This window comes from Lontra canadensis, unplaced genomic scaffold (assembly GCF_010015895.1).
Source record: "Lontra canadensis isolate GAN:19392208 unplaced genomic scaffold, GSC_riverotter_1.0 scaffold232, whole genome shotgun sequence".
In the NCBI taxonomy this organism is placed as follows: Eukaryota; Metazoa; Chordata; class Mammalia; order Carnivora; family Mustelidae; genus Lontra; species Lontra canadensis.
Window position 1 is genome coordinate 74,017 of NW_022631226.1, and position 24,968 is coordinate 98,984.

General features: G+C 47.4%; 1 protein-coding gene across 1 annotated transcript; it reads left to right on the forward strand.

Annotated features, from left to right (window-relative positions):
• Window positions 1-863: 863 nt before the first annotated feature.
• GTF3C2 (general transcription factor IIIC subunit 2) lies at window positions 864-24,576 on the forward strand. The gene is made up of 19 exons (XM_032849571.1): window positions 864-1,114; window positions 10,148-10,418; window positions 10,582-10,903; window positions 11,479-11,764; window positions 14,220-14,314; window positions 14,715-14,792; window positions 14,913-15,011; window positions 16,346-16,573; window positions 16,784-16,895; window positions 17,092-17,200; window positions 18,289-18,314; window positions 18,489-18,618; window positions 21,131-21,275; window positions 21,381-21,542; window positions 21,738-21,825; window positions 22,242-22,370; window positions 22,817-22,969; window positions 23,108-23,215; window positions 23,517-24,576. The coding sequence occupies exons 2-19, from the start codon at window positions 10,172-10,174 to the stop codon at window positions 23,733-23,735; spliced, it is 2,736 nt and encodes a 911-aa protein (XP_032705462.1). The 5' UTR covers window positions 864-1,114; window positions 10,148-10,171; the 3' UTR covers window positions 23,736-24,576.
• The last annotated feature ends 392 nt before the right edge of the window (window positions 24,577-24,968 follow it).

A 24,968-nucleotide genomic window follows, 5' to 3' on the forward strand; every position in this document is an offset into this window, starting at 1 on the left:
GTACTATTAGGGGAACTGCAGCCTTATCTGCACTGAATTTTGAGTTCTCACAAAATTGGTCCTAAGTCACAGCACAGCCTTGCTTTTGCCTTTAGGCTGCTAAGAGTTGGGGTGGGAGTCCCTTTACTCCCGCTATTAAGTCTTAGCTAGTTCCTCCCACGTTTTTCTCAAATGTTTTGTGTGACCAAGGGAATTTAATAGGTGAAATTCTTTGGGAACAAAAGACTGGTTGACTCCACCCCTTCTTGTCCCTATTTACACATCCTGAACTCTACTAGTTAGTATGCTGAGACCTGTAAAGTTTATATGGCTTTAAATCTCTCGGAAAGGGCAGAAATTTGTTACTGTTCACCCGCATCCCATCTCCCAAGGAGGGAATGAGGAAGGGCCTATGCCCAACCAAGGCCAAGGGCCAAGCCTGAGGCTCATTACAGGGTAGTGTCCCCACGCCAAGGTTTTTTCTACTGGTTTCCCTTCCGTGTCCTTTCCCTAGCACTCTTTGTGTTTTTGTAGCTCCCATCCTTGTCTTCCTTGTCTTCCTGCGAGCGGCTGCCCGGGGCAGAGGATTCTCCAGCAGCCTGCCAAGGCTTCCTCTCTCAGTCTGTGCCCTCAGTTCGGACGGCGCCGGGGTAGTTACTGTCGCTCCAGCCTGGCCCTGCCTGCCACACGGCAGGTAGTCTTGACAGTTAGGCAGCCTTCAGCGCTCGGGAGCGGCGGCGAGGCCTGGGCGCGCAGTACGCTCGAGGCTCGCGTACAGGGCCCGTGGGAACCCGCGGGGCGCGACGACCCTCATCGCGCAGGCGTCAATCTTCCTTTCTTGACACTGCAATTCCCAGAAGGCCACGCAGCGTCCCCCGCGCGGCTTAAGCCCGGGAGCCTCGCACGCTCCGAAAGGGCGCGGGATTGTCGCCGCACTGCATTATGGAATACATAGTCTGAGAAAACGTCTTCGGGCATAAACTCCCCACCAAGCTCACGTGTTTACCTTGTGCATTGGAGGCCGGGGGTGGGGGGAGGGGTCAATAAAGAGTAGCTACCAGATTTCGTCATAAAACCGCGACCAGACAGGCGGCGCCATCTTCGAACTTGGACTTCCGGAAGGACTTTGGTGAGGGTAAGTGTACCGCAACGGGGTGTGCGGGGGCCCCACGATTACTCCTCCTCCTCCTTTTCCCATAGCACTAAGATATTGGGAACCAACTCCCGACTCCGCTGTTCCTTCTCTGCATAGCATCGCGACCTCCAGCCCCGGCGCTGCTACAGAAACTCAAACACACCCCACCTCCTTTTCTGTATTGCAACCGGACATCCCTCAGCCCTGCTGATCACGGCTCTTGCCTTCTTCCCCGACGCGGTGCGGTAGCACGGCATCCTGTGTCCCGGCCGCGGCGCTGCTTACATTGCATCCGTCGGACTCAGCGAAGCTATAGTAGTTCTGAGCCTCAGGAAACTCAGGGCTCGCTCTCAGCGCAGGCTAGTGGTGGAGGCTGTCCCCACACCCATGACTGAAGAAGGGGCAGGCGATCACTCCTAGAGTGGTAGCGGATTAGTCTCACGGTGCTGTGTCCCAGCCTCTTCCTCCATGAGGCTCTTCTAGCCCCGGGGTTGTGCCCGGCGCGCTCCAACCCCATTGGCGCAGCCAAGGGCCAGTTATGTTTCCCTTCTGGTGCTTTTATCCCGCGGCAAGTAGGCTGTCCGCTGGGGAAGGCGGAGGAGGCGACTTCGGCCCCACCCGTGGTAACTCACTTTGTTAGAGAGGTGTAGTGTGTTTGGCGAAGCCTCTTCGATCTAGCGGCATATTAAACAAACTTCAGCCATTCCTCTTCCTTGGTTACTTTTTGCCATCCCGTCTTATCTAATATACTATTATTTTCTTAATAGTTTTCTTTAAACTGTTTTTCAAGTTTAAGTGCTTTAGTCTCAATCTGAGCAAGACATATGAAACCGTGGGTTTCAAGGACTGTGGAGTTTTTTGTGTTTTTTTTTAGAGCGAGCGCGCGCGCGGAGGGGCGTCGGGGGGAGGGGCGCCGGGGAAGGGAATCTTTAGCTGGCTGCGAGCCCAGCGGGGAGCCGGATTCCAGAGCTCGGTCTCACGACCCAGAGATCACGACCTGAACAGAAATCAAGAATGGGAGGCTTACAGGCTGGGCTACCCAGGCGCCCCCACGGGCTAGTTTTTCATACAAGTTAAAATAAACACAGTTAAAATCGTACATTTTTGTATCTCTAAAATCGTCTTGCATACCACCAGCTGCGCCATCGGAACACTTTGGGAAACAGTGTATTAGGCAAATGTGTTTAAAGTAATTCCATACTTCAGGAACCGTGTTAACTGGTTATTTTCCTTGACTGGGGAAATCCTGGCACCCTTGAGGCAGTATTCCAAACAAGTTGAGGTGCAAATGTAAACTTCTATAAACTGTAGCACCAATTAAACATCCCTTCCTTTACTTGTGTTTAGAATTTGTGTTGTGAAATCATAAATGGAAATTAACCACCATACCCTGCTGCTGTCTTCTACAGGAGTGAATCCTTAGAGGAATTTTTTGCAGCTTGAGGAGTTAGTCATTAAATCAACAAAGTTTAATTATTGCGCTTACCAAGTACCAGGTTCTGGATTCAGTAGTGAATCAGGCAAAATTCTTATGAAACTTTCAATTGAAATAGATATGAAATAAGTAAATACCCATGTTTCTTATCATAAGAGAATTCCACATGGACTGAAGAGCTACATTTAAGGCACCTGGGTCGCTCAGTCAGTTTAGCATCTGCCTTTGGCGCAGGTCATAATCCCAGAATCCTGGGATTGAGTCCCATGTTGGGCTCCCTGCTCAGTGGGGAGCCTGTTTCTCCCTCTGCTTGCTGCTCCCCCTGCTTGTGCTTGCTCGCTCTCTCTAATGAATAAATCTTTAAAAAAAAAAAAGCTACATTTAAGATTCAAACTAGAGAAAGTATTAGAAGAAAATAAAATAGGATATGTTTATATTGGCAGGGTAGGAAATGGCCTTTTTAAGACGCAAAACAATTTATAAAGGAGAAGACTGAGAAATTTAACTCAGAAAAATATAACTTAAGTTTAGCAAGAAACATTATAAACAATTTTTTTTTTTTTAAAGAAGAAACAAAGTGGGGCGCTGGGTGGCTCAGTCAGTTCAGCGCCTGACTCTCGATTTCAGCTCAGGTAATGGTCTCAGGGTATGGATGGAGCCCCAGCTATGACTCCAAGCTCCGTGAAGAGTCAGCTTGCGATTCTCTCTCTCCCTCTTTCTCTGCCCCTCCCCCCCAAAATAATAAATCTTCTCTAGAAAGCAGAAACAAAGTATTTGCAACATAAATAACAACTCCACAGATCAATAAAAGATTGATTCATCCTGTAGAGGTATGGGCAAATTCTATGTATAGGCAATTCGTAAAAAAATACAGATGTCCTCTCTCTCTCTCTCTCTCTGACAAAGAAATAAATAAAAAAAAAAAAAAAAGTGGGTCCCTGGGTGGCTCAGGCAGTTAAGCATCTGCCTTTGGCTTAGGTCATGATCCCAGGGTCCTGGGATCTAGTCCCACATTGGGTTCCTTGCACAGCTGGGAGCCTGCTTCTCTGCCTGCTGCTCCTCCTGCTTACACCTACGCGCATGCTCTCTCTCACACAAAGAAATAAAATCTTTTTTTTTAATAATTTTTTAAAAGATTTTATTTGTTTGTGATATATTCTAGGTGCCTGGGGGTGGCACAGTCAGTTAAGTGACTGACTTTTGTTTTCAGCTCGGTTCTTGATCTGAATGTCGTGAGATTAAACCCCGTGTGGGGCTCCTTACTGGGTGAGAAGTCTGCTTGAGATTCTCTCTCCCTCTCTCCCTCGTGCTTGCGTGTGCATGCGCTCTCTCTCAAATCTTTAAAATAATGTGCATGTTGTGTGTGTGTGTGTGTATCCATATTATTGTCTTAAAAAGGCCATTTCCTACCCTGCCAATATAAACATATCCTATCTTCTTTTCTTCCAATACTTTCTCTAGTTCGAATCTTAAATGTAGCTTTTTTATTTTTTTTTAAGATTTATTCATTAGAGAGAGCGAGCAAGCACAAGCAGGGGGAGCATATACATATATGTATATATACGCGTGTATATATGTGTATGTATATATGGATATGTATACATATATACACACATATATATGTGTGTGTGTGTGTATGTATATATATATATATATATCTCGTTGGATATCTGTATATCCAACAGATAAAAAGAAGTTGCTAACTTCAATCATTATGAGGACAATGCAAATAAATACAATAGGGAAGAATTCTTTCATGCATTAGATTGGCAAAAATTAAAGATTGGCAAGGGTGTGGTAAAATGAGTACAACTATAATTCTGTGAAACACTGGATAGTGTTCCCCAGAAGAATGATGTGTGTGTGTGTACTGATGTGGAAAATCTTTTAGGCATACCTAGAAATTCTCTTAAGTGATAACCTGTTTAATTAGTTCTGTGTTAACTGACATTCCTCTGTAGAGTGTAGGGACCGATGCCCATGGCACACTGTATCCTTGAAGCCTATATATAGGTGCTTCTCCTATAGGCCTGGTCATTCTATTCCCACTGACTGAATTGAATGCTTGCCAAGAATCATTGTGATGGTTCTCAACATTTTTTAATGTCAGTTAATTTGTTATCATATTTATATAATTGTGATATATGTTTGAATTTTAAAGAAATTTGAGTATGAAAGAGTTACTGCTATTAAAACTAAGTTGAGGGGCACCTGTGTGGCTCAGTCGTTGGGTGTCTGCCTTTGGCTCAGGTCATGATCCCAGAATCTTGGGATGGAGCCCCACATCAGGTTCCCTGCTCAGCGGGAAGCTGACTCCTCCCTCTCACACTCTCCCTGCTTGTGTTCCCTCTCTCCCCGTCTCTCTCTCTGTCAAATAAATAAATAAAATCCTAAAAAAAAAAAAAAAAAAGTGGTTGAAACATGGCAGATAAATTGGTACTTCATTGTTATTCTTTACATCCTACATGTATTTACAGGTATTTTGTGTCAATTAAAAGTTTTATAAAAACAATTCTAAAAAAGAAAGCAAACCAAGTTAAATGCTTCGGAAAGAAAAAAGAGGTACATTTGCAAAGAAAGAAAGAGGCTGCTGAATAGGTGTGAGTGAGACAGCTGTAAAAGATTGAGGAAAATTTGTAAAAATCTGAAACTTTGCTGCACTAGAACTGCCTCTCAAGAGAATGTTCCAAGAAAGTTACCATCAGTAGCGTCTGTGCTGCTGAGAGATCAGGTTAAACGAGACTGAGAAGTGTCCATTGCATTAGTTGACCCAGCAGTTATTGATGACTTTAGCCTCAGTGATGAGTTGGAGGGCAATATCCTAGTCAAAATGAAGCAGGGTAATTAAAACACCAAGGGCCAACAATTCTTTAAAAGTTTGACTGTGGGGTGTGGTGGTGGGGGGGGATATGGCTTAAAGGATTGTTGTATGTATGTTAACATGAGAATTAGAGACATTTATTTTTATTTATTTATTTTAATTCCATTTATTTATTTGAGAGAGAGATAGTGAGAGAGTGTGAGAGGGGAGAAGGTCAGAGGGAGAAGCACAGACTCCCTGTGGAGCTGGGAGCCGGATGCTGGACTCGATCCTGGGACTCCAGATCATGGCCTGAGCCGAAGGCAGTTGCCCAACCAACTGAGCCACCCAGGCGCCCGAGAACTAGAGACATTTAAATGCAGTTGGGAAACAACCATTTTTTTAAAAAAAAAAGGTTAACCAATTCCACTGTCCTTAGGGAGTGGGGGAATAGAGCCAGAACACAAGTGGAAGTTTGGCTTAGAAAGTAGATGAGGCGTTCAGATGCAGGTCGTGTTGGACTACTTGATCAGACATCGAAGTATGTCCCACATAATGGCTTTGGGTTTTGTTTTGGAAATCAGAGGTAAAATCATCTGCTGAGAACCAGGGGATCAGATGTTGGGGGAGAGGTAATGTGGGGGCTGACAAGAGAGAAAGTGTGATTGCTAGCCCGCTGGCAGCTTAGATACACACGTAGAGTAAAAGGATGATTGGTTCATCCAGAGCTTAAATTTTGCCAGTCCTGTGGAACAAAAAAACGAGAAAGGAAGTTTGTACTATCGGCAAAAGTCTGATTAAAATAAAGGAATCTAAGCTGGATAGGATGTGGCCAACATGGGAAATTGGAGAGATCAATGACGGCGGCTTGATACGGTTGAAGAATAGATACAGTGATAGCAGTTGAGCAGTCTAGCTGTAATAACGGAAGGTTGCGATCAGATAGTGGGATGGCTTTGTGATTTAGGAGGTTAAAAGGTTTTTTGAGACAACAAGGTCCAGTATATTACAGCGAGTGAGTAGCAGTGGTTTAGCTAAATGTTAGGAGCTTCAAAGGAACAGTTTTTAGAGGATAGCGAGGACAGCTAGTCTACCAGTGGTATCGGAGAGGAACTGACAAGACACTGATCCCACTTTTCTACTTTGGGGTCAGTGGGATGTGACAGAAGGAGAAGCCTCTACTGGAGAGCCTGGAAAGCTAGAAATTTCAATTCCTGGAATTTTTTTCTATCCAATATTTTGAATATGATTTAGGTCTTGCTAATCACTCGCTAGTATGTTCTTGAAGAACTCAAATTTGGATCCGAGTTTAGACAGGGGAGAGGCAGGCCAGGAGGCCATATATTTTTCTGGTTCAGATTGTGGCAAGGGTATGATTCTGGACTTGGGAGCCAGAAAAAGGTTTTCCCTGTGGAGTCGGGTCACTTTCTGATCAGTGCAGAGGTAGTTCATGGAGCCATCAGCTGTGGCAGGGGCTTCTTGATTCACAGGTGCCGCCTCCTCATCGTGGCATTGGTGAGGTCCTGTGGTTCTTGAAATGGCAGCTGCCAGGTGACTTCCCATTTTGACAAGCACTTGTTCCTAAACTGTACAACGCCCCCCTCCCCCAGCCCTCCCAGTGACCCTGTGCAGGTGGTTCTCAAGCTTGCATGTGCATCCAAAGAGTCTGCAGGGCTTTGTGAAGATACAAAGTTCTGGCCCCATCCCAGAGTTTCTTTCTTTTTTTTTTTTTTTTAAAGATTTTATTTATTTATTTGACAGACAGAGATCACAAATAGGCAGAGAGGCAGGCAGAGAGAGAGGAAGGAAAGTAGGCTCCTGCCGAGCAGAGAGCCTGATGCGGGGCTCGATCCCAGGACCCTGAGATCATGACCTGAGCCGAAGGCAGCGGCTTAACCCACTGAGCCACCCAGGTGCCCCTATCCCAGAGTTTCTGATTCAGGAGGTCTGGGACAGCGGTGCTGATGCTGCGCAGACCACACTTTAGGAACCACTGATGTGAACCATGTAATACCCTCCAATAAATCCCTTGCAGCTGAACTGGCTAGAGAGGATTCTGTTCCATGCAGCTGAACCTTGACCAGTAGAGAGGTCAGATAACCATTTCATTCATGTCTTCTTATCTATTTGATCTGTCAGGGGTTAAAAGAAGTAGTTCTTGTATTTCCTGAAGATTTTGCTTTGTTTTGATGATATGTCATTTGATGTCTAACAGTTCATGACACTTATCTTTTATACAAGTTGAAGTTTTATTTATTATTATAAAGTATTCCCTTTTTGTCCCTTTTAATACTTTTCCCCCTGAATTCAACTTTGCTATTACCAACAAAACTCCTGTTTTCTTTGTGCCTACATTTGCCTTATATTTTTATATCTTTTGGCTTCCAGCTCTTTGAGTTCCTTTGTTTTAGATATCTCTTTCAAAGCATATAGTTTGGCTTTTAAATTAATCCAAATCCAAATCTTTATTCTTTTTTTTTAATGGATGAATTGATCTTTGGTTATTGTTATAGTCATATCTTAAGTCATCTTGTACATTTTTTCTTTTCTTTGTGTTTCTTTTGTTTTCAGTTTCTTACTCTGTAGCCTTTAAAACAACTCCTTATGGTTCCAGTGGCCTGCTAGGCATTTTAGAAGCAATGTAGTATACTGCTTTTGGTTCTATTAAACATCCTTTTTTTTTTTTTTTTTTTTTAAGATTTTGTTTATTTATTTGACAGGAAGAGACACAGCAAGAGAGGGAAGACAAGCAGGGGGAGTGGGAGAAGGAGAAACAGGCTTCCTGCTGAGCAGGGAGCCTGATGCGGCGCTCAATCCCAGGACCCTGGGATCATGACCTGAGCCAAAGGCAGACGTTTAATGACTGAGCCACCCAGACACCCCTCTATTAAACATCCTTTAAGGCATATACAGACCCATGGGGGTTTCCCTTCTGTGATTTGAGCTATTTCTCCTTCTTTGTCATGGGCAGGTTATTCTGGCCAAAAACCTTACAGTTCTGTGTTGCTCAGCTTTTTGGTCTGGGGTGCAGTGTTTTGTTTATCTCTTGTCAGTATACTTTTGCCATGATTGCACAAGTGGTTTTCTGGGTTTGGGGGAAAAAAAATGAAGAGGGGCGCTTGGGTGACTCAGTTAAGCGACTGACTCATGGTTTTGGCTGAAGTCATGAGCTCAGGGTCCTGGGATCAGGCTCTGCGCTCAGCAGGGGTCTGCTTGAGACTCTCCCTCTCCTGTCCCTCCCCTGCTCTAGTGCATGTGTGAGTCATCTCTCTCTCTCCGTCTCTTTTTAACAGTTTTTTAATCCATTCTTCAGTGTGGGAAAGGTCTCTTAATGTGGTAGGATATTCCTTAATTATCTCATAGCCATCTGCCTCCCCTCTTCAGGTAAAAGATTAATGGCAGAGCGCTAAAGAACTTTTACTTATTGTTATATAAATCTATTTCTTGACTAGTATTCACAAAGGTGGATGTTAGCTCTAGGCATCCTCCTTCAATTTGGTCTAAATTTTATGTATTTATCAGCAGCTATTCTTTTACTTATTTATTATTACCATATAATGTATTATTTGTTTCAAGGGTACAGGTCTGTGATTCATCAGTCTTACACAACACACAGAGCTCACTGCAACACATGCCCTCCCCGGTGTCCATCAGCCAGACACCCCTTGGTAGTTATTCTTTGTAGTCTGTTCCTAGGAGGTTTAGGGAGTTTAGGAAGATTTTTTTCACTCTTTTGTTTTTATTTTTTAAGGGGAAGGAGGTGATTCATTTCATTGGGTTTTAGGGAAAGAAGTTGAATAATTGTTCATTCACTGCATTATCCTTATGAAAAAACTTCAGAGCTTTAAATTAAACTGGGTGAAAAAAGGGGCACCTGGGTGTCTCAGTTGGTTAAGTGTCTGCCTTCGGCTCAGGTCATGATCCCAGGGCCCTGGGATCGAGCCCCACATCAGGCTCCCTGCTCAGCAGGAAGCCTGCTTCTCCCTCTCCCACTCCCCCTGCTTGTGTTCCCTCTCTCGCTGTCTCTCCCTCTGTCAAATAAATAAATTAAATCTTTTTTTTTTTAAAGATTTTATTTATTTATTTGACAGAGATCACAAGTAGGCAGAGAGGCAGGCAGAGAGAGAGGAGGAAGCAGGCTCCCCGCTGAGCAGAGAGCCCGATGTGGGGCTCGATCCCAGGACCCTGGGATCACAACCTGAGCCGAAGGCAGAGGCTTTAACCCACTGAGCCACCCAGGCGCCCCAATAAATTAAATCTTTTAAAAATAAATAAATAAACTGGCTGAAAAATACAGTGCTTGGCACATAGTAAGCATTTAATAAATAAATGGTAGCTTTCTTTTTTTTTTTTTTTTAAGATTTTATTTATTTATTTGACAGACAAAGATCACAAGTTAGGCAGAGAGGCAGACAGAGAGAGACAGGGGGAAGCAGGCTCCCTGCCGAGCAGGGAGCCTGATGCGGGGCTCAATCCCAGGACCCTGAGATCATGACCTGAGCCACCCAGGCGCCCCAAATGGTAGCTTTCTTACTGTCTGTTCAGTGCTAGCTCCGTTAGTGTGTAAGTTCCATGAGGGCAGGGACCTTGTCTGTCTTGCTTATTGTCATATTGACCAATTCCTAGAACGGATAGAAGATGCTTAGTAATTGTTAAATGAATGAGTGATCAGGGAGCTTAGGTTTCTGGCTGCGGGGTGGACAGTGGGTGGGGTGGGAGGAGAAAAGACAGGAAAGGAGGAAAAATCTGAGCCAGTGCAAATAGCTTTTGCCTTCTACTCATGTGTATGTCTCTGCAGGGGCAGCCATTGTAGGGGGTGCTGATGGATACCTGCGGGGTCGGCTGTGTTGCCCTGGGGGAGGCCGGCCCCGTGGGGAGCATGACTGTGGTAGACTCTCCTGGACAAGAGGTGCTAAATCAGCTTGATGTCAAGGCCTCTTCCGAACCAACTAGTGCTGAGGCTTCCAGAGAGATGTCTTTGCCTGCGCCTTTGCCTGGATTTGAGGACTCTCTTGGTGAGAGGAGGCTCCCTGCAGAGCAAGAAAGCCTCTCCAGACTTGAACAGCAAGGTATGTACCTTGTCCTTTCCTCTTTTTATCTCCCCGTGCTTAGCTTAAGATGAAAGAGAGCAGGGTGAGCTCACAGGATCCTACCAACCTGGGTATGGTGTAATCTATTCCAAAGAGGTTTGAGCTCTGGTCCCATCTCACAGACCCATATTCTTCTCTACAGATCTTCCTTCAGAGATGTCAAAGGTCTCAAAGCCTAGGGCCTCAAAGCCTGGCCGGAAGAGAGGTGGTAGCACACGGAAAGGCCCCAAAAGGCCCCAACAGCCTAATCCTCCATCAGCCCCTCTGGTTCCTGGTCTCTTAGATCAATCCAACCCTCTATCCACCCCCATGCCTAAGAAACGAGGTCGAAGGTCCAAGGCAGAGCTGCTACTGCTGAAGTTGTCCAAAGACCTAGATCAGCCAGAGTCTCCACCTCCAAAGAGGCCCCCTGAGGACTTTGAGACCCCTCCTGGGGAACGACCCCGCCGAAGGGCTGCCCAAGTGTAAGGATTGTGGGGCACAGCTTGGGTGGAGGGCGGTCGGGGTGAAGGGTTGGTGGGGGCAGGTGTTGGAGAGCTGAGAGGCTGTGACGAGTTGTCAGGTAAGTGCGGGTAGCATCTGGGTTCTGGGGACTTGAGCCATCTTCTAGCTCTTACCACAACAATTTTTTATCTGTTGCTGAGTTTGTCTAGGAGATGGCTTTCCCTGCCTTGTATCCTGTCACGTTTTCCAGTTTCCTCCAGGCCTTCATTGTAATTTTCCCCACCCAGTGTCTATCAGTCTCTGTGCCCTTCCATTCTTCTCTGGTCTCTCACTGATCTCTTGACTGCGGTAGAGTGCAAGTGCCTTGGACTTGCCAGACCTGGATTCAGATTCCACATACGTGATCTGAATCCTCTCTTGGCCAAGTCCCTTAACTTCCCTAGATTTCTGGTTCTTTATCAAAGGGGGGGAGGGGAAACGAATAGCTGCTTCCCAGGGTCACTGGGCAGGTCCACTGAGATAATCGGCTAAGTGTCTGGAAAAGTGGGCTCTCAATTAAGTGTGAGTATGGCTCTGACCCCTCCCTGTCCTGCAGGGCACTTCTGTACCTTCAGGAATTGGCCGAAGAGCTCTCAACGGCCCTGCCTGCTCCAGTGTCCTGTCCTGAGAGCCCCAAGGTGAGCAGCCCTGCCAAACCGAAGAAAAACCGGCAGCAGGCAGCCTGTCAAGGTGGAGAACAAGAGGATGACACTGCACGGGACGAAGACTTTGTTCTCCAGGTTGAGGCTGAAGATGGAGAGGAAAGCGAGGCCCCAAGCGAGAGCTCCTCTGAACCCGAGCCTGTGGTGCCTCAAAGCACCCCGCGAGGATCCACGTCAGGGGTAAGCTGAATGAACAAGAAGTGAATGGGGAGACAGGGGGACTGTTAGGAAGGTCTGCAGGGTGCCCCAGTGGAAAGCTTTGGCCTAGTAACTGATGGCCACAATAAGTAAAGGAGGAAACAGTTGAGCAGGCAGGGGCTGGGGGGCAAGCGCGTGAGGTCACCCCTTCAGATACGGGCCCCTGCACAGCACTAGGGGACACATGTGACTAAGACAGCCTCCTCTTGCCTGGCGGAGTCCACCGTGGGAGGAGGGCTTCACCGGGAGGGAACCAGAGGCTTCTGGTGTGTCAAGGAGGCAGTGAATTGCTGGGGCTTCACAGAGCAGTGAACAGGGCTGGGCTAGGTCTTAAAAGGCAAATAGGAGAGATTGGTTTTCCCGGGAACTCCCGGGACAGGGCATCAGAGCAGGCAGAGCTGTTGAGAGCTCTTAGCAAGTTTCCAAAGGTATAGCAGTGCCCTGCGGGACCAACAGAAGGCTGGGGGCAGGGGGGAGGCAGTGGGGAGATCGAACTTGAGAGGATAGAAGGACAAAGTCTTGTAGGAGCCAACACGGGTGTTTGTATGTTTGTTGAATTGTGGTAAAATATACATAACATAAAATTTGCCACTTAAACATGTAAATTATTTTTGGGGCATCTGGGTGGCTCAGTCCATTAAGCATCCAACTCCTGATTTGGGCTCAGGTCAAGATCTCAGGGTCGTGAGATGGAGCCCCGCGTCAGGCTCTGTGCTAGGCGCGGAGCCTGCTTGAGATTCTCTCCCCTTTCCCACTGCTCCCCCCACCCCAAAAAAAGTACAACTGAGTCGCATTAGCCCATTCCTGGCGTTGTGCAGCCATCACTGTTACCCATTTCCAAAACGTTTTCATCATCACAGAAACTCTGAGCATCAGAAGTTTTTAAGTAGAAAAATAACGTGATCAGGTAGGACGGTAGGTCAGCCTGCAGCGGACATCAGAAGACCTCTTTGGTTAGCCACGTGGTGATAGCGCTTGGATCAGGCTGCAGAGCAAGCGAAGGTGGGGGATAGGTGCAAGAGACATGCAAGAGTATTAGCAGCACTTAGCAGTTTCTGAAAAGGAAGGAGTAGGAGTTTCTAGTCTAGATGGTGCTCTTAAGTGCCGGACTTTGGGACAGAGGAATGGTGGGAGCGGGGGAAGAGTGAGGGTGAGCAGGGGAAGTGATGGGCTCATTTTCTGACACACTGAGTTGGAGGTGCATGTGTGCCATGAGCCGTCCTACTGGAGATGTCTGGTTGCCAGTCATGTGCATGAGACCAGTGCCTTCCTTATTTCAAGTACAACATTTAAGGGAGCGCCCAAACCCTCAGAAATCAAGATAAATATTTTGATGCAGCAAATTTTTACAAAATAATTTGTTAAATCATTTTAACATATAAAAGTAATTCAGGGCCCCTGGGTAGCTCAGTCAGTTAAGCATCTGCCTTGGGCTTGGGTCATGATCCTGGGTCTTAGGATCGAGCCCTTGTTGGACTTACTGCTCAGTGGGGAATCTGCTTCTCCGTTTCCCTTTCCCCTCCCTCTGCTTGTGTTCTTTGTCTCATGCACTTTATGTTTTTTTATTTTTTTAAGATTTCGTTTATTTATTTAACAGACAGAGATCACAAGTAGGCAGAGAGACAGGCGGGGTGGGGGGAAGCAGGCTCCCTGCCGAGCAGAAAGCCCGATGTGGGGCTCGATCCCAGGATCCCGGGATCATGACCTGAACCGAAGGCAGAGGCTTAACCCACTGAGCAACCTAGGTGCCCCTCATGCACTTTATTTTTATAGTATATTTATATAAATAAAATCTTTTAAAAAGTAATGCAACAAATTTATGATGAACAAAATACCAAAGTTTTAAATAAAGACAGGAACTGTATTTACTGATTTTCCTTTTGCCTTAGGCTCTATAACATGGGTTGGCACCACACTGTAAAAGTCTAGAATGTAGAAAAGCTGAACTGGGTAAAGTTTACATTTACTAAGATGTCAGGCCTAATGATGGTAGTCAAAGCCGTGGGCATGGAATGAGAGTCCCCAGAGTATACGTATAGAGAGTTGAGAAGACAGACTCTGGGAAATACCTTCATCACACAAACCTGTTGGAGGAGGGGAGTGCCTGTGGGGGAATATCAGAGAGGCAGGAAGACTAAGGAGACGCTATCCCATGGGGCAGGGGTTTCAGGAAGCAAATGGAAGTCCTCTGAACCACATGCCATGGAGAAGCCGAGGAGGGTGAACAGAAAATACGTAACAGGCTTTGCAGTTTTGATGGAGGAGCGGGAGCAGAAGGTGGAGAAGTCACTGTAATGGCAGAGACATCAGTCTTTTAAGTTACTGATAAGTCAGGCTAGAGAGGAAACAGTGCCAAGAAAAGTAAAACGGGAAAAGCTGCCTTCTGGGGACTTTCTTTAATCTATAAAATTCTCCTTTTTTCCCATTTGCTCCTCAGAAGCAGAAGCCACACTGCCGGGGAATGGCTCCCAATGGCTTACCAAATCACATCATGGCCCCTGTTTGGAAGTGCCTCCATCTCACCAAGGACCTGTGAGACTTGATGGGGGCTGGGGATGAGAGGGTGGTGGGAGGCATCTAGAAGTGGGGCCAAGGGAAAGAGGGAAGGCACTCACAGGGCAGGACACTGAAGACATTCGTAACTAAAAGGCACTGCTCCAAAGGCAAAGAGCTCCAGAGCAGTGCTGTCCAACATAGTAGCCACTAGCTGTGTACGGCTATTTAAATGTGATCTACACATAATTAAAATAAAGGTCCAGGTTCTCAGTTGCACTAGCCACCTTTCAAGTGCCCAGTAGCTACTTGCAACTAGTGGCTGGTGTCTCTGTCAGCACAGATGATGGATCACTTCCATCATTGTAGAAAGGTTTACTGGACAGCGCTGCTCTAGGATTTCTCTCCTCCTCCATTGATGCTGCTTCTGTTCCTCCAGCCGAGAACAGAAGCATTCATACTGGGAGTTTGCAGAATGGATTCCGCTGGCCTGGAAGTGGCACTTGTTATCTGAGCTGTAAGTTAAAGAGACATTCTGAAGCTGGGAGGGGGTGACACCCCTGGAGACAGGAGGGTGGCAGGGAATCCTGGGGTGGGTGAAACTTCCAAACTCACGCTGTTCCCTCCCCGCCCCCAGTGAGGCGGCTCCCTACCTGCCCCAGGAGGAGAAGTCTCCACTGTTCTCTGTCCAGCGTGAAGGACTTCCGGAGGACGGCACACTCTACCGAATAAACAGGTGAAGATTGCGTGTCTGTCTGTGACTCTAGGGGATAGAAGCAGGAAAAAGGTGTATGGAGAGGGATGACAGATTGGCCCTGTTTTCCCCTGATGCTATTCCAGGGGGTTCCAAGGGAGGAGTTGGATCTGGCTGGATCTGGTCAGCCCGCCCTGATCTGCAGTGCTCGTCACTGCTGGCCAGACTGAGGGGAGCGAGGGGGATGGAGGGCCAGTTTACAGGTCACATCTACGCAGAGACCCAGACAGACCGGCCGTGGGGAGAACGCTGTGGTAAACCAGAACGCACAGCCTGTTATCTTTGAAGGGGAACTAGAGCTGGACAGGCTTTGGAAGGAAAGGAGGAAGGTACAGATGGTGGCCAAGCACTGTTCTCACCTGTAGACCTTTCTTGAGACTCTGGCCCTTGCCCAAGCCAGTTCATATCTGCGCCAGCTGGAGCTCCCATTCTGTCCTCATTACCTTTTCTTTTTTTTAAAGACTTAATTTTTTCGGAGCAGTTTTAGATTCACAGCAAAACTGAGAGGGTGGTGCAGAGATCTCCCATGTCCCCTGTCCCCCATCCCCCTTCTTCATGCACAGCCGCCCCCCTTCCTTACCAGCCTCCCCCACTAGAGGGCACATGTGTTACAGCTGATGAGCCTGCACTGACCCGTCACCACTTGGAGTCCGTGGGTTACATTAGGGGTTGCTTTCGGTGTTGTACTTTCTGTGGGTTTGGACAGATGTGTAATGACCTGTCCCCGTCATTATGGTGTCATACAGAGTAGTTTCACTGACCTAAAAATCCTCTTTGCTCTAACCCCTCCTCCTGCCCTCCCCTCTGACCTGTCGCTGTCATGGATCTTTTTTTTTTTTTTTTTTTTTAAAATATTTTATTTATTTATTTGTCAGAGAGAGAGAGGGAGAGAGAGCGAGCACAGGCAGACAGAATGGCAGGCAGAGGCAGAGGGAGAAGCCGGCTCCCTGATGAGCAAGGAGCCCGATGTGGGACTTGATCCCAGGACGCTGGGATCATGACCTGAGCCGAAGGCAGCTGCTTAACCAACTGAGCCACCCAGGCATCCCTGTCATGGATCTTTTGATGTATCTATAGTTTTGCCTTTTCCAGAATGCCCCCTAGTTGGGATCATGCGGTGTATAGCCTCTTCAGGTGGGCTGTTTTCACTTAGTGATATGCATTTAAGGTTCCTCCATGCCTTTCCATGGTCTGATAGCTTGCTTTTTAGTGCCAGATAATATTCCATTGTTTGGATGTTAATTTACCCACTCACCTACAGAAGTCCTTGTTACCTTTTAATTCCTTTCTTCATCCCATCTTTGACTTTTCTCTAGATTTAGCTCGATCACAGCACACCCAGAGCGCTGGGATGTGTCCTTCTTCACAGGGGGACCCCTCTGGGCTCTGGACTGGTGTCCAGTGCCAGAGGGGGCAGCAGCTTCGCAGTATGTGGCCCTTTTCTCCAGCCCTGACATGAATGAGACACACCCCCTGAGCCAGCTTCATTCAGGTCCTGGGCTGCTCCAAGTCTGGGGCCTTGGGACCTTGCAGCAAGAAAGCTGGTGAGGTGGGGCTGGGACGCTGCCATGGGAGGGTGGTTGAGGAGGAGAGAACCTGACCAGGAGAGCTGGGGAGGAGTCGGGAGGCCTGGATTGGGGCTAGGCATGGGAGCCTGGGGGCCTGGATTGAGTTGAGATGGGGTGGAACACAGGCTCTGGTGGCCCTAGGCCCCTTCTCCCTGCCCATTCTCTGTCATTGCTTTCTCTCCTCAGTCCTGGCAACAGGGCTCACTTTGTCTATGGGATTGCTTGTGACCATGGCTGCATCTGGGACCTCAAGTTCTGCCCCAGTGGAGCATGGGAACTTCCAGGCACCCCTCGGAAGGTACGTCCCTGTTGGTTGCAGGGTACCCTAGGACTCACAGGCAGAACAGAGAGGCCCTATGAGTTCCCAGAGTTGACAGTGGAGGATGGAGTTTTCCCAGAAAATCCATGTTATTTGCAGGGACCAAAACCTCAAAAGTTTTCTAAGAGGCCCTGATGGCGGCAAGCCTTAGCACAGATCTGGTCTCCCCCTCTAGGCTCCTCTCCTGCCCAGGTTGGGCCTCTTGGCTCTTGCCTGCTCCGATGGGAAGGTGCTGCTGTTCAGTCTGCCCCATCCAGAAGCCCTGCTGGCTCAGCAGCCCCCAGGTGAGTAGCACAGCAGGCAGGGGGTCGTGGTGCTGGAGCAGGCCCTGTCTGGTCTCTCTTAAAGGTCCTCCCGGCCTAACCTCTGGACACAGCCTCACTTAGCACCCCACCCACTCTGACTTCACACATCTTGTCCTCAGCCTTGCTCTCTCTAGCAACCTGCAAGGGGTACTGTCTCCTGCCTTCTAATCACTGGGCTCTTCCAGCCCATTCCCCTTTTCCCCCCGTTTCCCTACTCTGTGCTCTCAGGCTCCCCTCTTGCTGCCACAGCTGATTGGCTGTGTAAAGAGCTGCTAAGGCTGATCTCCCCTGCCACACTCTTCCCCTTCCCCAAATCCTGTGCTTGACCTCTCCTGTCCTCACTGCCTCGCACACATGAGCACCAGTCTCTTTGTTGGGAACAGAGGGAGAGAATGTAGAGCTGAAGATGAGTTGGAAGAGGAAGGGGTTAGCAAAAGGCACCTCCTCTTTGTCAAATTTGCCTTTCAACTGTACTGAGTATTTAGCGAAGAGGGCACCAGGCTTGAGCCCTGAGAAATCCCATATTTGGTGGTCTGGTGGGGGAACGGGCTGAGGAAGGAATAGGCGGTGAGGAAGTGAAGACAGTGCGTGGACAATTCTTGCAAGTAGATTGGCCGTGAAGAACTCATAGTTGAGGGCCGTGCTTGAGGTGAATCAGGGGTAAAGGAGGGGTTTGGTTTGTGTGTTTGTTTCATTCAATTGGAAGACTATAGTGCATGTTTACATCTGAATATGAGAATGACCCAGTAGGGAGAGAGAAAGTGAATCATTCAGAATGGGAGGAAGGAAAGATAACCAAATGAGCAAAGTTCTGGAAGAGGTGAGAGAGGGTGGGGACAGAGCAGAGTGGAGCAATTAGCTATTCTGATGGGGGAAGGACATACACACGCACAACAGAGGGGGGAAGGAAGATGGGGGCAGGTAGAGGTAGATGGATCAGTGTGCTGCAGAGGTGGCGGTCAGGGAAGGTCATTCTCAGATCAGGGGTGCTGATCTCAGAGCAAGGCAGGTAAGGACGTCAGTCCTCTGTTCCCAGAGCATCAGTTACCGCTCTTCTTCCCTCGCAGATGCAATGAAGCCCGCCATCTATAAGGTGAGTGAGGAACCTGCTACCTTAGCCAAGGCTCCATCTTCTTGAGCCTCCCTTTCTGGTTCCACAGTGAGTCTCCTTCTGCCTCTACCCCCGTCGGGATTAAACACTGATTTGAGACTTTGTTGCAAGTGGTAAGTATCCCTAAGTCTGGTTCCGGCTCTTCTGTCCTTGTAGGTACAATGTGTGGCAACCCTCCAGGTGGGGTCTATGCAAGCTTCGGACCCCTCTGAGTGCGGTCAGTGCCTTAGCCTGGCCTGGATGCCCACCCGGCCCCACCACCACCTGGCTGCTGGCTACTACAATGGTAAAAAAAAACAAAACAGAGCATAAGGGGCTATTGCTCTTTAAACTTTATATATGCTTGTTTTTTGGTGGCGGTTTCCTTTTTGGTTCAATGCTGGACATTATGTTTAAGCAATGTAAAAAAATACAAAGAAGAAAGAAAAAAATCACTAGAATTTTTCTACCCGGAAAAACATAATTAAGAAAAATGAACAGGGGCGCCTGGGTGGCTCAGTCGTTGGGCGTCTGCCTTCAGCTCAGGTCATGATCCCAGGGTCTTGGGATCGAGCCCCGCATCAGGCTCCCTGCTCAGCAGGAAGCCTGCTTCTCCCTCTCCCACTCCCCCTGCTTGTGTTCCCTCTCTCGCTGTCTCTATCAAATAAATAAAGTCTTTAAAAAAAAAAAAAGAACAAATGAACAGGGGCACGTGGGTGGCTCAGTCAATTAAGCGTCTGCCTTTGGCTCAGTCATGATCTGGAGGTCCTGGGATCAAGCCCCGCGTCGGGCTCCCCGCTCAGTGGGGAGTCTGCTTCTTCCTCTCCCTCTGCCCCCCACTCCCAGCTCATGCTCTCGCTCACTTGCGCTCTCTCTTAAATAAAATCTTAAAAAAAAAAAAAAAATGAACATCATTTCATGGAGTTCTCTATGCATGTGTAAGATAAAAAATCAGATGGCATGAGAGAGAATTCTGTAGTGATGGGATCATACTATATAAGCTATATTAAAGATTTTATTTTTACATAATCACAGCCAACGTGGGGCTTCAACTCTCAACCCTGCAGTTAAGAGTCGTATGCCTCACCGACTGAGCCAGCCAGGCGCCCCTACATAAGCTATTTTAAATGAAAATACATGAAATTTAATTACACTTTAATTTTTTTAAAGAAAAAGACTGAGTTGAAACTGAGAGATGGGGTACACTCTCCATAAATGTTCCTTCACCACAGATACGTTAGTTCCTTAAAGATACTCTTAAGGCTTAAACGGGGAGAGAAAGGATCATAGATAAAGAGCATTCTGGTAGTTGGACTCCACAGGTGACAATTTCACGGTTAGACCTCATCAGTAGTCTCGCCTCAGGAGGTTAGGAAATGAGCACTCTCATGCTTCTAATGGTCCCTCTCTGTCTTTTACGTGTGCTTCTTTTGGTGTGGTGATTCTTACGTCATCAGGGTACATCATTCTTGATGTTGTTTTGTTGTCTTAATTCCCTGAGTTACAGTTCTGCCTTAAAATGATCATGCACGTCCACCAGTCCGCCCCTCCCGGTCTGCCCTTGTTGCTCCATGACTGATCCGGATCAGCTGGAGTTCGTCGCCAATAAGCTTTTCCAAGAAAGGTTCATGGGTGCTGCATTCCTGAGTTTTTAGCTACAAATAGTTTCCCCAGCTATTGTTTATTAAATTCTTACTCTTGGGGCGCCTGGGTGGCTCAGTTGGTTAAGCATTTGCCTTTGGCCTAGGTCATGATCTCAGGGTCCTGGGATCGAGCCCCATGTAGGGCTCCCTGCTCAGCAAGGAGTCTGCTTCTCCCTCTCCCCCCAACTCATGCTCTCGCTCTCTCTCTCTCTCTCTCAAATAAATAAATAAAATCTTTAAAAAAATTCTTACTGTTCTTTAATTTGTCTTTTATTGGAGTTACGCCGTTGACTCCCTCCTCTTCTGCCAGCCTTTGTCAGGGGGCAGCTTGTTTGGGGTCGGCAGAGTTAATTTCTGTTTGTTCATTTGTTTTCTGCTTCTGTACATCTTTTTTTATCTTTTATTTTTTTATTTTGTTTATTTGACAGACCGAGATCACAAGCAGGCAGAGAGACAGGCAGAGAGGCAGGCAGAGAGGCGGTGGGAAGCAGGCTCCCCACCGCACAGAGAGCCCGATGTGGGGCTCGATCCCAGGACCCCGGGACCATGACCTGAGCCGAAGGCAGAGGCTTTAACCCACCGAGCCACCGAGGCAGCCCTGTTTCTCTACATCTTGTTGCTTTTGGCTCCTTGCCTGTTCTCTTTGTCTTAGAGCAGAGTTGGCAGACGTTTCTCTAAAGGTCCAGATAGTGAATATTTTATGGCTTGTGGGCTGTTTGACCATGGTTGGAACTACTCAACTCTGCCATTGAGAAATGAAGGCAGCCATACATTAGGTAAACGAATGGGTGTGACTTTTCCCAGTCAGACTTGATTTACCAAATCCGGCTGCACGCTGTATTTGGCCCAAGGGCTGTAGCTCGTCAACCTTTGTCCTAGAGGGTTTATGCTTTTTTAAAAAACCCATTTGTATTTAGTAGAGAATAGAGGCTCTTGGGTGTACTTAGTCTGTCTTTCAACCACAAGCCCTAGACTGAGCTATTTTTTGTTGATGAGAGTCAGAGCTAAAATATCACAGAGGGAATGTTGGCTGGCTAATCACGATCCCTATATCCTTTCATAAGGGGGTCACATCTGAGGGTAAAAGGCAGAGGTCCTAGGAGCCCAGACAAAGACATTAGAGCAAAAGAAGACAGAACTTGCCTTTAATACCTACACCTTCTTTCCCTATCTCAGGCATGGTGGTTTTCTGGAACCTTCCCACTAACTCACCCCTGCAGCGGATACGGCTCTCTGATGGCTCCTTGAAGCTCTACCCCTTCCAGTGTTTCCTAGCCCATGACCAGGCTGTGCGTACCCTTCAGTGGTGCAAAGCTAACAGGTACAGGACAGGAGAGCTGTGGGGCGGGAGGTGAAGCCTGGGAAGGCTGGTGCTCCCAGACTTGCTCCGATTTTATCTTCTCTCTCTTCTCCCCTCTTTCCACAGTCATTTCCTTGTCTCTGCGGGGAGTGACCGCAAAATCAAATTCTGGGACCTTCGACGACCTTATGAACCCATAAACTCTATCAAGCGCTTCTTGAGTACAGAGCTGGCCTGGCTGCTCCCCTACAATGGTGTCACTGTGGCTCAGGACAACTGCTATGCCTCGTACGGCAGGATGCAGATAGGAGGAGCTCTAGGGACAGGCCCTAAGGGTTGGGTGCAAAGTGTGCCAGATTGTTGTGGGGAGAGGAGGGTTGAGAGTTGTTTCACTGAGGTAATCTAAATTCTAGAAGGAATTAGGGAAGGGAAATGAATGCAATCTTGGAAAAAGGAAAGTTTTATTTTGTCTTCCTCTTACAGTTATGGACTCTGTGGGATTCATTATATTGATGCTGGTTACCTTGGTTTCAAGGCCTATTTCACTGCTCCTCGAAAAGGCACTGTCTGGGTGAGCCCTTCTCTTCATTTTCACAGGAAAACGATTCCTTTACTCAGCTACTGGAGATCAGGAAGAGGCAGTAGTTTTGGATAGAAGAAGACAGATGTATGGTAACTGTATCATGAGAGATAAAAGTTATGATAAACTTTTTTAAGAAGTTTAAGTTCAGTTAATTAGCATATAGTGTATTATTAGTTTCAGAGGTAGAGGTCAGTGACTCATCAGTCTTATAGAACACCCAGTGCTCATTACATTATGTGCCCTCCTTAATGTTCTTCACCCAGTTACCCCAGCCCCTCACCTGATAAACTCATTTTTGCTTCTGTGGGTGTGTCTTCTGCTTCAGACTGTGCTGTTGTTTCCAGTTCACAGAACTGAAACAATACGAGTGCATGAATGAATGAAAGAAATCTGTCTCTTACTAGAGTCTTTCAGGATCCGACTGGCTTGGGACAATAGCCGCAGGAGATATATCCGGGGAGCTCATTGCGGCCATATTGCCTGATATGGCCCTGAACCCAATAAATGTCAAGCGACCTGTAGAGCGAAGATTCGTACGTATATGACTATTTAATGGTAGCACCATCTGTTGGGTCCTAATCCACATGACCTCCTAAATTAGAACTGTAAAGTAGTAAGATACAAATATGGATGAGGTCTCCCAGACCTGTTACTGTCCCGGGAAGTCTTAGTACAAAGTTGTACAAAATCTTCCCAACCCCAGTGCATCTGTGCATGTGTTTAAACATACTGCTTTCTTCCATCTTTAAGTCTTTCCTTCCCAAAACCAATTTTCTCTCTCTCTCTCTTTTTTTTAAGTAGGCTCCACGCCCAGCGTGGAGCCCAACGCAGGGCTTGAACTCACGACCCTGAGATCAAGACCTGAGCTGAGATCAAGAGTCGGACGCTTAACCGACTGAGCCACCCAGGCGCCCCATCAATTGTCTCTTTTATTCTGTCTCCAGTATTCTAGGACCTAATCTCATGGTCTCCTTTCTAGCCTATATATAAAGCAGATCTGATGCCATATCAGGACAGCCGTGAAGGTCGAGACCATTCTTCTGCTTCATCTGAGGCCCCCAACCCACCCAAAGCTCGAACTTACGCTGAAACTGTCAACCATCACTACTTGCTCTTTCAAGATACAGATTTGGTAAATTGAGGCCAGGAGAATGGGTGTGGCATTTTTTTTTTAAAAGTAGAAAACTTTAGCCCTGGTACAGGAGGGCATTGTAAGGAGCCACAGTGCAAAGGTGCAAGACTAAGAAGCTGCTGGCTTTCTCTTCCCCAGGGTTCCTTCCACGATCTGCTCCACAGGGAGCCAATGCTGCGCATGCAGGAAGGAGAGGGGCATTCGCAGCTCTGCCTGGACAGGCTGCAGCTGGAGGCAATTCACAAGGTAAAAACCTTGTCTCTTATATTCACCCATCTTCACACTCATTTCCTCCCAACTCTGGACCTAACGATCAAGGACATGGGGGATGAAAAGGTGCAGAGGGAAGGAAGGAAGACAGCTCTGGCAACCTCATCTTCCAGAGTGTGATAGACCAACTCCTTCTTACCTCTCTCACTCCATCATGGTCCTGTCCTTTCAGATTGTCACCCCATCCCTCCACCCCCCGCCCCGCTCCCTTTACAGCTAGGACTCACCCTAAAGCACCAGTTGCGAACATCTCTCTTGTTTTCTCTTCTCTTCCCAGGTCCGCTTCAGCCCAAACCTGGACTCCTATGGATGGCTGGTATCTGGGGGACAGTCCGGGCTGGTTCGGATCCATTTTGTCCGTGGACTCACCTCACCACTGGGCCACCGTATGCAACTTGAAAGTCGAGCCCACTTCAGTGCTATGTTCCAGCCGTCCTCCCCGATTAAAGGGCCTGGCTTCCCTCCAACCAGCCATCGCCTTCTGCCCGGTCCCTAGTCATGGTCCACACAGGGCCTTTGGAATGAAGTCTGCCAGGAACAAATGCCCCCCGCCCCCCATGCACAGAGCCATAGGAACTGGGGGCTTCATGGATAGTGATGCTGCCAGACCTGGACCTTTAGACCTGCCTTGCCAGGACTCCTTAGATACCTCTCCTTCCACAGACTTCTGTCATCACAGCCCCCTGCGGGCAGGGGGGCTATCCCTCCACAAATTCTCAAGGCTCCTCAGCCTAAAACTATGGCTCATGAGTAATACTCAGGCCTGACCTAGGCTTGGAAGTCAAATTGCTCATATTGAGCATGTTGTGAAGTGGGTAAAGCTAAGTAAAGGTACTGGGTGTTTTTGAGACCACGCACGAGTGGGTGTTTGGAGAACTGCAAAGGGTATCCGCATGAAGGCTCCTGTGTGACTGTATTCTAGGATCCAGTATTGCTGCCTTCTCAACTTCCTCTTGAGAGTAACCAACACACAGGCCCAGGAGGGGTGACAGTAATTTATTGGACCGAAGCTGCTTATAGTACTTCTTTAACTGAGGAACACCACAAACACCCTGCCAGTAGAACAGTGGCTCAGATCTTACTTGCTCCTGCTTATGAGATATTCCCAATCACTGGTCATCTGACCCTACTTGAACACTCCTAGGCAGTCATGTTTTAAAAAACCTTCCTTTATATCAAGTCAAAGAGTATACTTCTATATAATTTCACCATGGGTATTAGGAAATCTAGTCATTTTCCCCTGTGATTGCCCTTTTACGTATATTTAAAAATAGCTATCATGTGTTTCCCAAGTCTTTTCTTCTCTAGATTAAATATCTTCAGTTACTTTAACCATTCTTTACACGTCATGATTTTTGGTCCTTTATGATACTGTCACACTGTTGGCTTATTAAACATGTCTAGCTACTTTATTTCAAATCTCTATATAGGAGGTGTTTAAAACCCAAGTAATGTATTGTTTTATCTCCTCTTATTAGTTCTCTTGGGGGATACTGCAGACTCATAGGGACTGTAATACTGTCTCTGAACCAAAGACAGACCCCAGCAATGAGAAACAGGCAAACCATAGTGTATGGGAGTACAGTCAAGTTTGGGGGAAGTAGTGAGATGACCTCAGGAAAGCGAGAAAAATATGCAGCCAGCTCCAACCAAGGAAGTGGAGATTAATTTAGTGCCTACCTGGAACAAAACCCACTGGCACTGTGGTCTGGTTGGCCAGATATCTGGG